Here is a 12,714-nt window from a genome sequence, read left to right on the forward strand (position 1 = left end):
ATGTTCCTGGTCCAGAAATTTACAATTTAGGGCCTGTGGATTATTACAATCTTCCTGGAAAGCAAAGTGTCAATGTGAACCAGTATCATAAAGATGACTATACCCCATAGACTACAAATCCTTTTCTAGGAATTTATCTCAAGGAAATAACACAACCAAAGGAAAGAGCCACACATAGCAAAAATGTTGAAGATTATCTATAATGGTAAAGCCTGGAATGTTGAACCTAAGGGAACATCCATAAAGATTAGACAGCAGCTATGAAAGATAATTAGGATAATTATAAACAACACAACAGTTTATAAGATAACAGAACAAAAATAGAATGCAAAATAGTTTCACACTATGATAGCAACAGAGTCAAAATATGCACCTTTTTGGGAAGTAATGGCAAGTTTTCTTAGTGTGGTAGAGGCATTATTGTTATAGTGGTAGATAGCAGAATCGTATTTTTTAAAATATTTAATGTGGTGATATATTTTCAACTAAAAAAAAAACAGAAAAGGAAATAATCCTACAAAGCAAAACCCAGATCTTCACAAATTAGAACAAGATAGCATGTATTTGGAGCTCATTCTGTGTGAGGCACTGTGGCCCTGTTATGCCTCCTATCTAAACTCCACGTCTATGAGGTAGTTAGCATTATTACCTTCACCGTATGAGTGAGAACACTGAGACACAGAGAGGCTAACATCATTACCACATCACACAGCTAACCAGAGCAATAGAAAGACACATTCCCACTCCCCCTGCCATTTCAAAGTTCATCCATCTTTAGCTAAACTCTTTATGCCTGCTTAGACAGAGATGGAAAAAATCCTCACCAGAAGCCTCACTGTAGGAGCCTGAAATGAGTAGTGGGTAGTGAGCTTCACAGGGAATTTCAGAGGCCTTCCACGTTGCAGACAGGTCAGGATATCCCCCACACACCAATCTCAACTCTTAGGAGGTAGAGGTGGAAGGGCAGGCACTAAAGACCAACAGGTCCAGCACACACACAAACCTCAGACCCAAAGGAGCTGAGACTTGCCCAAAATCCTATAATGAGTTAGGAGGGCCAGAATTCTGAAATCTCACACCAGGGTCCTTCAAGGCTGGCCCCTACCCACTGCAGACCATGAAACCCCTCTTTCTGAACCTCTCTCCCCCTTTACTTTCCTCCCTTTGGTCCCTCGTTTTAGCTATTTTTGCTTGGTCTTCCCATGACCGGCATGGTCTCATCTACACCAGCTTCTCTGTCATCATCTTCCGTTCGCTTTGCCTCCACTTCCTGCCCTCTCCTGCCCCGCTGGTGATTATTCACAACCACTGGGACTTCAGCTATGCTGTTCTTCCCACAAAGGAAGAACAGGCCACATTCAGCAGTAGACCCTTGCCCTTCCCAGTGAGGGAGACTATTCAAACACACTGAGAGAGAGGGATGCTAAAACCAGTGTTGGAAGAGAGGCCCTTCATTCTGACTCTGGCCCTGACCCAGACCACCTATCTGGCTGCCTGGACCTCCCCAGTGCCCTGGGAGCACCCACGGCTCCTTTCCCTAACTGTACCATATTGCTAGTGTTTGCTGCTTGTGGGGATACCCGAGAGCAGCTGCCAGCCCTTGTTTATGTCTATCTCCCGTGCTTTGAAGAGTGTAGTTACCAATAATTGCTGAATAAGCAAATGAGTCTCCATTCATCCTCTTCCTGGGGGACCCTCCTGACTTTGCGGTAAAGACTCAAGTCTACCCATTCTCAGCAACACAGGGACCCTGCCCAGGCTCCCCGAAGTGCTCATCTGAATGCCAGGAGCTACCTAACACTTCAGTGCCAAGTCCCAGAACTCCTATAATGCCAATACCAGTTTCCCTAGGTCCACCCTTAAATCAGAGCCCTGTTTTTTCAAAGTGACATTTTCTGTTCTGAAACACCAATGACAGCTCTGGTTTCAGGATGTCAAAGGTGAAAGGACATTAGGCAAAACAGGAAGAAATTTTGAAAGAAATTGTAAAAGCCATTTTAGAATGCACCCTGTTTATCTACAATTACTGAGCCCCTGCCAAGGCCCCTCCCCACTACCTCCAGGCTCACAGCGGGGGACAGGAAGGAGCCTCACCACATGTTGTACTGCTCATGCTGGCCTGACATCACCCTGCCCCTTGCCTCAGTGCAGGCTCCCTGGATCCCCAGGTCTGTGCCAAATGACCCCTGGTGGATTCCCAAACCAAAGAGTACCTTAGAAGAGAATTTAGCTACAGTGAGGATTTTCAAAGTGGAACAACTTCAAAAATAACTTACTGGGAAGAGCTTAGCGCACTAGCCTGAGGGTGGCTTGCTCTAACCCACTTGAACAAGCCCCGACTGAGTACTAGGCTCTGCTAGTCTCTGAGGCTTCCCCCGAATGCAATTCCTGGAAACCTATAGGGTCCCATCTACACCAGCTTCTCTGTCATCATCTTCCTTTCGCTTTGCCTCCACTTCCTGCCCTCTCCCACCCCAGATCTCAGGAATGCCCCCACCCCAAGGTGGGAGAACTGTGCTGTGTGTTTCAGAGTTTCATTTGCTAGCTTGTTCCACACCACCTGTGGAAACAGTCCCAAGGCAGCCATGTCAACGGCATTGGGTTAACTAGCTGGCATTCACCCAGCACCATGGCCTCAATGCCACAGTCCATGTAAGCCTAGCCCAGGGACTTGGCTGCTAAGGAGACAAACGAAGAAGTTACTAAGAAAGCTGACTCCTGGGGCATCACCCCCACTGCTTCTGTTGACAGCAGATTTCTGCTTAGCCTGATCCCAAGAGCCTTCCTGCAGCCTGGCCCTCTGCCCTTGCCCCAGGCACTTCCTCATCGTGTTTCCTTTTTACTTAGAATTCTAGACATATTCTTCATTCAGCAATAAATGATACTCATCTGCCAGGGCTAAGCAAACCTATAATTTTTGAGGGGTCTATCCTTTAGTAAGACTGGTTTAAGAACCCAGCCCTTCTCAAAAAGCACTCATCCCTTTTTTCCTGCTTAGAAAACTCTACTATGGAAACAATCCAAAAAGCGCATATAGCTTTCTGTATGAGCTTCACTGAACCACTCAGAAAAAAAAGGCAAAAACTGCAACGAGTGTGGGGTTCAACAGCAGTTGAATGAAAAAAGAAAGTTACGGCATATTCAGTTGACAGAATGGGATAGCCTTAGTGGTTTTTACAGGCGTAGGACCAAGCTTGTGACAGAATCTTAAGTGAAAATTGCTGGACACCAGGATATCTATATCTATATCTATCTATGCCTGTCTATTTATCATATATAAAGATATCCATTATTTCTTAAACATGTACAAGAAAAAGGACTAACAAGAAATATGTCAACATGTTTCCTCTAGGTAATAGGGATATAAGTATGTTTTTCAACCTCTTTTAACTTTTTTGAATTATTTTCAATGAGACTCTGTTACTTTTTGCAGAAAGGATGAAGAGATCACCTACTTCTCAAAAAAAGGGGCAAAAGCATAGACTTGTGGTGCCAGCCTCTGGCATTCCAGTGAGGCAAATCCTCCTCTATCGGCTTCAAGAAGGGTTTGGTGAGGGACTTTGGAGAGGCGGCAGGGGGAGAGAAAAGCAGCTACATAGCACACCCGGACCAGACATTAAGACTACTGCCAAAGAATTCAGCAACAGCCAATTACACAAACCCTGGCCTTCATTTGTGCAGGCAAGGGACGGGCTGAGGCCAGGCTGAAAAGTGGAACCTGAAACACTGAGCATGTGACTCAGCCCTTCTGCCTTTTATGGACAAGTCACATTAGGCCACGTTCACCCAGCACCAGACTCTGTCCCCTACAACCTTCCAACCTGATGGTCTTTGACCTTTAGAACAGAATCTGAGATCTCTCCCTAAGTTGGTGACCTGTGTGGGCCCAGGTAAACACAGATGCCCTACAATCAAGGCCTTTACAGTCATTGCCACAGTCTGGCTCCCAGACACCCTCACTAAGTTAAAGGATAGGAAGTTAAAGGACAGGAGGGACCCTGTGGAGGCCACCAAATTCAATCCCGTACCTTGCTAACTCTGCCAGGAGTCAGGGTCTGGCTGGCTGGCCTTACAGTGACCTCTTTGCCTAGACAAACTGGGCAGTGCCAGAGCCAAATGTGAAATGGCCAGAATGCCAGGCCCCAAAGGGACTTAAGCTGCAAAGCACAGACCATTTGTCCTAAAGACAACTGGACTGCCACTTACACAGATAATAACTGGGATTTCTAGGTGGACATGGAGTGAAGCAGAATTCCAGTCTCTGCTTCTTGTCAGAAACAGGCAGGGAATACTGAGTAGGAAACAAGTTATAGGAGGCACTTGGTAAACGAACAGTGGAATGGTCACCAGATTTGACTTAACCACAGATGACTGGGCCCTTCCACATACACCCAGAGCCCAGCTGAGCTCGAAGGGGATGAGCCTCCCAGCCCAGCCCCCAAAGTCTGGAAGGTCCCCTGGGTGGAATCTGTGGAAAGTCTCGGACTGCCTGAGCAGCAGCTGTCCCATCATTCCCAGACCATGCATTAGTCTAGTCCCTGCCTGGAAATCCCTACTCGCTGATTCCCAAAGACCATATGGCTTCTGATATGTCATTATAGTCATTATAAAGCAGCAAGTTAAAGATTACCCTACAGAGCTAATGTGAGGCTTCAGAAATTAGAGGAACTTGCACACGATCAAATATAGCTAGGACTAAAGACTTTTGATATCCACTCTGGGTTAGTGAATAAGAGAAAGAAGGGAGGAAGGAAAAGGGTGGATGGGAGAGGGAGAGACTAAGCATATACACACACACTTTGGTTTCCCTAAATGACATCAGTACAGTTTTATGCCTCCTCTGCCTAAACTATGAGTTCCTAAAAAGGAGGCATTTTGCAATCTTCCTTCTTGTAGCTCTTCCATATAACAGGGCAGACATGTTTCATGAACTGAATGAATGAAGTTATCGGATGCCTTAGCCATCAAGTTCTTCCAAGCAAGCTGCCATCATGTAAGACCTTTCAGATGAGTCCAAAGACATACCCAGTGGGGATCCTCCCAAATTCTAGGTCACATTAGGCTGCCTTGAGCATCGGCACTGGGGAGTCTCAAGGAAGAGCACTGGACTGGGAAGCAGGATACCTGGGTTCCAGCCCCAGCTGGTCACTCCCTGGCTGTGTGGCCTGAGCCCTCCCCTCTAGCACAATAAGGGATGGGGGCCAGGGAACTAGAGAGTCCCATCCTGAGATGCTGTGATTCCAAGATGCTACAGTTTGAATCCAATCCCACATTTGGCTCTTGCTCCCCATTCCCCAAGGAGCTTCCGCCCTGGTTCATCAGGTAGTGGCTCCCACATTAGCTCAGAGTCTGGAACGAATTACAGTAGGAAGGAATCACTTCTGCTACCATCAGGTTGAATGGAAGAAAGGGAGCTTGACAGTCATGGAGAGTATTTCTCAAATTCAGACTGTTAGACAGGACGTGCCTGTGTATATGTCAATAAATTATTTTCCCCAGGAACAGCAACAGGACAAAACTGGTTTAAAGGACTAGCTACCTAACTTCCCAAAGCTTGAAGATCTGGACACATCTAGACTTCTGCCTCCCCCAACCCCCAGGAAGAGGCACCACCTCAAGCTGGAAAGTGATGAGGCTCTAAGATTCATCCCCAAAGGAGAGAAAGAGGCCTTTCCTGAGCCAAGACCAGGACAGATGTCCTCAAAATACTCTCTGTGCTTGGCAGCCTGCTTGTGTCCACATGCATACATGTGGGGGAAGGACAGGAGGGGAGAAGAGTGTGCCTGTGGATAAACACCTGAGAGCTAAGAGCCCAGCAGAGACTCAGCCAGTGCTTGTCTTCCCAAGGGCACAAGTCACGGCAGAGGCTCTGCTGACAGCCCCCACAACAGCCAGGGGAACTGGCTCATGGACATGTGACTCTCAGGGCCTGGCTACGAATGGCTGCTGTTTGCTGGCCCAGGAGCCCATGACTCTTTGGTGCCCACCTCTAGGTCAGAGTCCTCTTCTGAACAAATCAAGATGCTCTTTTCAAAGCATAGCTGGGCAAGAGGGGCCTCGGGGGTTTAAGCAGTCCTATACTTACCACTCCCTGCCCCACCACGTACCCTTGAGGGGACTGTACCAACCATCCTAGGCCCCAGTTGAGCCACGCCTCCCCAAACAGCCCAACCTGTGGTACTGCCCACCCCACCCAGACCATCTCTGGGATGGTAGTGCCAGGGCCAGTCAAGTCATTTTGAGCTACTGCCAAATCTGAGCAGAGATAAACGTTCAGGGAAAAGAAACTCAATGCAAGGCTGTTGTTCCTTCCAGGCTGACTATATCTTAGGCAAACACCCAGGAGGCCAGAAAAGGGAGTCTCACCACCATGTTCAGTGGAGTTGATGCTGCATGGCCCAAGGGCCAAGAGAAGAGTCCCTGCAGGTCTAAATCCCTGGGAGAACTCCCTGGACAACTTGTAAAAATGCTCCAGGAAGGACTACCTTCTCCCCGTCATTCCTGAAGGCCTTGCATTAGCCCATAGAGGATCCTGGGGCTGGGCCTACTATGGCTGTAAATAATGCAACCTGCCCTACAGCATGCAGATAGTATAGACAGAGACAGGATTCAAGCCCAAGTCTATCTGAAGTCTATCCCAAGGCTCTGAGAACCCAGACAGATCAGTGACTCATCTAAAGCCCAGTCTGGTGCCTGGCTTCCCCAGGGAAGGGCATGCCCATTTCCCACCATCTAGCGGCCCAGAGGTTATTGGGGCATATGTCCCACACCCCTGGACACCAGAAAGTAGAGCCAAGTTGTGGAAAGGAACTGCAAGTAGTGAAAAGGCCACAGCTCTAAACCCCACTGATGCTTTCTCCCATCAACCTCAAAACCACCCTGCAAAGAGCTTCTGTTGACACCTGTCTAGCTGAACAGATGGGCTGGACTCCCCCCAACCCACACACTCCCAGGGAGACTTTCGGCTTTCTAAAGGCCCCATCCTAGCTAGGAGCAGACCCTCTGAGAGCTGCACCCAACCACTCAAACCCAAAGACTCAATTAAAATGAAAAAAAAAACCTCTACACTCACTTTCTGGGGCTGCCCCAGCAGCAGCCTAAATGCCATTATCCCATGCATGTCACACAAATGCAGCCAAGTTAGAGAAGGCCCAAGGCCTCCCTCGTCACCCTCCAAAATGTTATCTCTCAGGAAGTCCCTTCATGCAGCCAATTCAGAGTCAACTCAGAAACACCAGTAACTGGTCACCCATCACTAGCAATATGATTACAAGATAAAGCAGAATCAGGTCACAATGGCCTTTCATGTTTCATGGAGAAGACCCTATACTTCAAACACCTATGCAGTAAATTTGGGGGCACTTTTCTTTAATTTGCTAATTTCTCTCTTTCTGCATAATTTTCCAGGTAACAAAAACAAAGGGACAAAACCTCGCCGCTCAGGGGCCTGGGGACTCACTCTCTGTCTTCTCCCTTCTCTGCTGTTCAGAGTCATCTCCACGGTAATCTAAGAAAATGGAACCTCAAGTCTCAAGCCCTTTTTGCCATGTACTTGACACACACAATCTCATGTAGTCCTAAAAATAACCCTGTGAGTTAAGTATCAATGAAGTAAGTGTTCATTTTAATTGAGCCTTTGGGTTTGAGTGATTGGGTACAGCTCTCAGACCGGACACTCCTGGCTGGGAGGGGGTCTTGAGAAAGCTGAAAGTCTCCCTTGAAGTGTGTGGGTGGGAGTGGGGTGGGGAGGAGAAGTTTAGGAAGAGATTCTGATAAACTCTGTAACATGCCTGAGACCAGACACTTAACAGCAAGACAAAGATTCAACTTCATTTTATAGGACTACTCTTCTTCCCAGACAAACCATTAAGTCCAAAATAATTCAATTTTCTGCTTTAAAAAAACTCCCCCTTATTACCACAATCCATGTCTGACCAGTTCCAAGAGCTTCCTCCCAAACTTGATACAAATACATTGAAGTAATTATTGGAAAACAGAGCAACAGCATGTAGGAGGCCTACTTGGCCAAGGCTCTGGGAAAGGTGACAGAGTTCCTATTGGCAGGATGCCTGCCCTCCTTGCCAGGGCCCCTCACTCAGAACAACTTTCTCTAAGCCCTAGCATTAAAATGAGCAGCCACCTGTCTGGTAATCTTACAAGCAACCTGTGACCGCCCTGTGCCAGACTGCCTGTGGATTAGAGGTCAAGGAGAGGTCCTAGGCAAAGTGTGCCAGGCTTCCCCCAGAGGTGAGGAATGTAAGCCCACCCACCAAGCTCCCTGCCTGTGCTGAAACAGAAGCTGTAGGTTCCTATCATCTGGATAAGATAACTGAGATGTGGTGTTAACTGGTTATATTTTAGCCCTCCACCCAGGGTACACACATTACACTGGTACAAACACCCTCAGCCTCTGAGAAGGCCTGGATAATTTGGGTTTGGGGTACGTACTCAGGCAGGACACCGGGCAGGAGGGCCCCAGGAAAGAGATCGACACAGAGGAGGAACTGAGCTAAATAGTGACAATTTACTGAGGGCTTACCCTCATTACTGTAAACACTTATTTACAATGTTTCACCTAATCTTCCAAAGCAACCCCGTGAAATAGGTACCACTTATTATCCCCACTTAACAGATGAGAGAGGTTTACAAAGTCACTTGCCCAAAAGCTCAGGAAAAACGTTAACCCACCCTCAGGACTGATGTCTCCTGGGAGGTCAGATCCTTTTCCCACTGGAGGCCTCACCATCAGACTCCCAAACTGGAGTGGATTAATCTGAGCTGACTCTTAGTTCCTACCAGCTTTAGCAGGGTGAAAGCTGCTGCAAGCACTAAGCACAATTTCCGAAACTTCTTGAGGCTTGGATCCGAGCAGGGAAGTCTCCAAGGCCTTCTCTAGTTCTGGGGCCAGGTGCGGCTTCCCGGTACGGCCCCCGCCCCAGACTTCAACAAAGTTCCAAACGGACTCACCACCCAACCTCTCACCCCTATCCAGCCCGGAACCTCTGTTTGGGATGAGGGGCTGTGTTCCGGAATAGAGAAGCTAGCTGTTGTGGAAGGGGGCATGGCATGGACGAGCATCCGGGGGGGGGGGGGCCTGTCGGGGAAATCCAGGAAGTTTCTGAGTCCTTACCGAGCAGCGGGGACTCCTCAGGACATGCAGGCGGCGACCATGCTGGGGTCGAGGGCACTGAAGCCGAAGTCAAGTTCCTCGCGGGGCCGGGGCCGGGGCGGGAGTCCGCGTCCCGCCGGGAGTCGCGACCCGAGCGCGGCTCCGCGGAGGTGCCCAAAGGCGGCAACGCCGGGGCCCCTCGGAGCCGCAGCTCTCCCGAGGGCTGCCCGATGGCGGCGGCGCCGTTCGGGCCTCCCTGCAGCGGTGTGGGGACGCCAACCAGCTGGGGCAGGCGGCTCAGGTCGCGGCCGGCCAGGTAGTAGACAAGAGTGACGCCGAGATGCAGAGCGCAGACAGCCACGAGCAGGCGGCAGGCCCGCTGGAGGGACGCACCCGGCATCGCGGTGCTGCCGCCCAGCAGCGGCTCCCGAAACCTCATCTTCCCGCCGCCGCTTTAAGAGGCGGGTGGGCTACAGTGGGGAGGGCGGCCCGCCCGCGGGCCGCCGGCCAGGAGCTACCCGACCACGGCAACTGGGGGAGGAGCTGGACGGGAGGCGAGCGAGCGCTGCGCCGGCGGAACGCGGAAACCCGGCCGGCGCGACCGCCGAACGACCAGAAGCGCGCCCGAGGCGCGGGCGGGGGCGGGGCGGGGCCGCCCGGAGGAGCGGGGTTTTCTGGACCGGAGCGGGAGGGCGGGGCCGTCGGGGGCGGGGACTCGGGGGTGGGCTGCCCGGCGCTGAGCCGCTGCCCGGAGCCACCGGCGGGCTTCCCGCTGCGCGCCGCCCTCCTTCCGAGCCTTCACCGTGTGGCTTCGGTTAGCCACGCGCGCCTCCTGCTCCTCCGAGCTGTCCTCGAGAGGCGCCACCACTTCCAGCCGTGCTGAAAGGCCGGATACGGGCCTGGGCCCAAGCGCGTTGGCAAAGAGGGCGCGAGAGACAGCAGGCTGCTCGAGGTCTTGAGGGCTGGGGGCTGCGGCGGCTTTCCAGCCGGTAGGCCTCGGTAGGTCTTGGGGGGTCAGGAGGTGGGGCGGAGAAAGGGTGCCCAAGGAACGGGTCTTGACGCCCTGCGGGATTTGGAACATTGAGAACCTCCTCCTATGGCTGGGCTAGGCCTTTCTACCGCTGTGGGGGCCCAGCAAGGAGGCGTGGCTCACCCAGCATACCGCAGAGGAGAAAGTAGACGAGCCTCCACTTCTCCCGCCCAGTCCTAGAGCCCAGGCTAGGGGATCTCGGGCTGCCCAGCTGGTTTTGGGTGTGGGTGCCTCTGTTAGTGCATGTAAGATAGGCAGTTGAATATGAACCTGGAGGTGTAGGCTGGAGACAGAAATTTTGCAGTAATCAGCACCAAAATAGGATAAATCTGCCCTAGAGAGTAGGATAGGCAGGTGAGAGCTCGTGGACCATGTCCTAGGGCCTTCAGCAACTGGGGAAGAGGAAAAGCCCACAGAGACAGAAGAGTGGCCCGTGAAGTGAGGAAGATCAGGGAAATCGTGTCCAGGAAGCCAAGTAAAGAAAGTAGATTCTATATGATCACAGCCAAGTGTTAACTCCAGAGCCTGTCTTCTCATCTGTAAAATGGAGGCAGTAACAACTGCCTACCTCACATGTTAGGGTTGAGACAGTGTATATAAACACAGTTAGGCTTATGTCTGGCATATCCTAGCCCTGCCAGGATACACGCTTTGAGTGGGACAGTGGCAGTGACCCTCAGTAACTCCCGCGAGGTCATGCAGTAGGGAAGCAGCCAGCCTTGTTTACAGTTTACATGGGTCTGGACACAATCCCTTGAAGCAGGGATTTTCCCCATTTAACAATTAAAAGTTCAAAGCTGAGGAAGCTTGCCAGAGACCCATGGCTGGTGAGAGGCAGAGGCAGAATTCTGGCAAAACTTTTATTTACTATATATATATATATATACCCCTTTTTGAATTGCGAGTAAGGGCTGGAGGCTATATGAGTGAGAGGTTGGTTCAAATTTGGCCCACAGGCTACTGCATAGGCCCCCCTGATGCTTAAGGGAGCAGGGGCACCTCACCTCTGAGAAGGCTTCATGGAGGTGCTATCATTTATGGATAGGGGAAGCTGAGGGGCCTGGCAGACAATCTGAAGTGAAGGGGATGTTAACAATAGCTACCATAGATTGAGAGTTTCCTGTATGCTTGTCAGACATAAGCCTAACTGTGTTTATATACAGTCTCAGCCCTAACAAGTGAGGGAGGCAGTTGTTACAGCCTCCATTTTACAGATGAGAAAACAGGCTCCGGAGCTGACACTTGGTTGTAATCATACAGATTATCCTGATCTTCCTCACTGCACTGGTCACTACTTGGTCTCCTCTGTGGATTTTCCTCTTCCCCAGTTGTTGAAGGCCCCAGGGCATAGTCCATGAGTTCTTACCTGTCTATCCTGACTCCCTCGGAGTAATTTCTACTGTGTGCTGATTACTGCAAAATTTCTATCTCCAGCCTACACCTCCAGGCTCAAATTCAACTGCTTATCTCATATGCATCTCAAACTTAACACATCATGCCTCACACAGCTGATACCCTATACTCCACTCTCATTCTTTTTGATTTTTTTAAATTGAAGTATAGTTGATACACATTCTCATATTAGTTTCAAGTATACAGCACAGTGGTTCACCAGTTACCCACATTTTTAAATCCTTACCCCAGCTAGTACAGTTACTATCTGTCAATATAGAAAGATGTTACAGAATCATTGGCTATATTCTCTGTACTGTACTACCATCCCATCAACTTATGATTGACTCCACTCACATTCTTAACCCACCTCAGAGAATGCCACCACTGTTCATCCAGTAAACAAGGCCCAAAACCTAAAAGATGTCCTCAAGGTGCTGCTCTTATCAATGTCAATCCCTCAGCATTACCTTCAAGTCATCAGAATTACCCACTCACTAACTACTGTAACCATCCTGAACCAAGCCACCATCATCTTGGCTTGGGTTATATGGTAGCTTCCTAATTGGTCACCGGGCTTCTACCTCTTCCATGCCTCTTCCCTGGTCCATTCTCCAAACAGCTGTGTGGAGACCTTTGTAAGCATAAATCAGATCATTTCATTTTATTCAGAATAAAATCCAAATCTATAGAAACCCTATCTAATCTATTCCCATCTCTCTTTCCCACTCTCATCTCCTATCTCTCTCACCATGCTTTACCTGCTTTAGCCACACTAATCTAATTGCTATTTCTTTAACTTGTCCTATTTCTTCCTGCCTCAGGGCCTTTGTACTTGCTGTTCACTTAGCCTGAATACTTTCCCCCATATTTCATTCAGCTCTCTCAAATGTTACCTTGTGAGAGAAGTTTTCTCAGACTACCCTGTGTAAAACAGTCCCCCACCCAAGTCTGCTTAATCAGCTTGATTTTTTCAGAGCAGTTATCACTGCCCAACATTATACATTTATTTATTGTTGCTTGTCTTCCTCATTAGAAGACCAGCTCCATGAGTGCAGGAACTTTCTGTCTTGTTCACTACTATATCCTCATCTCCTAGAACTGAACCTGGCATAGTCGGCACTGAATAAATATTTGTTAAAATACCCATTAAGTGAATGTTTATGATCATCTGGATGATGTG

At 49.5% G+C, this 12,714-nt stretch overlaps 2 protein-coding genes across 2 annotated transcripts in view; one reads left to right on the top strand and one right to left on the bottom strand.

Moving 5' to 3' along the window:
* Positions 1–9,765, bottom strand: part of B4GALT1 (beta-1,4-galactosyltransferase 1) — a 47,692-nt gene extending 37,927 nt beyond the window's left edge. The window contains exon 1 of the mRNA XM_036898046.2: positions 9,131–9,765. Within this exon, the coding sequence (XP_036753941.1) occupies positions 9,131–9,548 (418 nt within the window). The 5' untranslated portion in view covers positions 9,549–9,765. The remainder of the gene's footprint in view (positions 1–9,130) is intronic.
* Positions 9,766–9,842: 77 nt separating this feature from the next.
* Positions 9,843–12,714, top strand: part of SPINK4 (serine peptidase inhibitor Kazal type 4) — a 68,982-nt gene continuing 66,110 nt past the window's right edge. The window contains exon 1 of the mRNA XM_057498761.1: positions 9,843–10,108. The gene's annotated coding sequence lies outside the window, so the exon portion shown is untranslated. The remainder of the gene's footprint in view (positions 10,109–12,714) is intronic.

Source organism: Manis pentadactyla, chromosome 3, assembly GCF_030020395.1.
Source record: "Manis pentadactyla isolate mManPen7 chromosome 3, mManPen7.hap1, whole genome shotgun sequence".
Taxonomy (NCBI): domain Eukaryota; kingdom Metazoa; phylum Chordata; class Mammalia; order Pholidota; family Manidae; genus Manis; species Manis pentadactyla.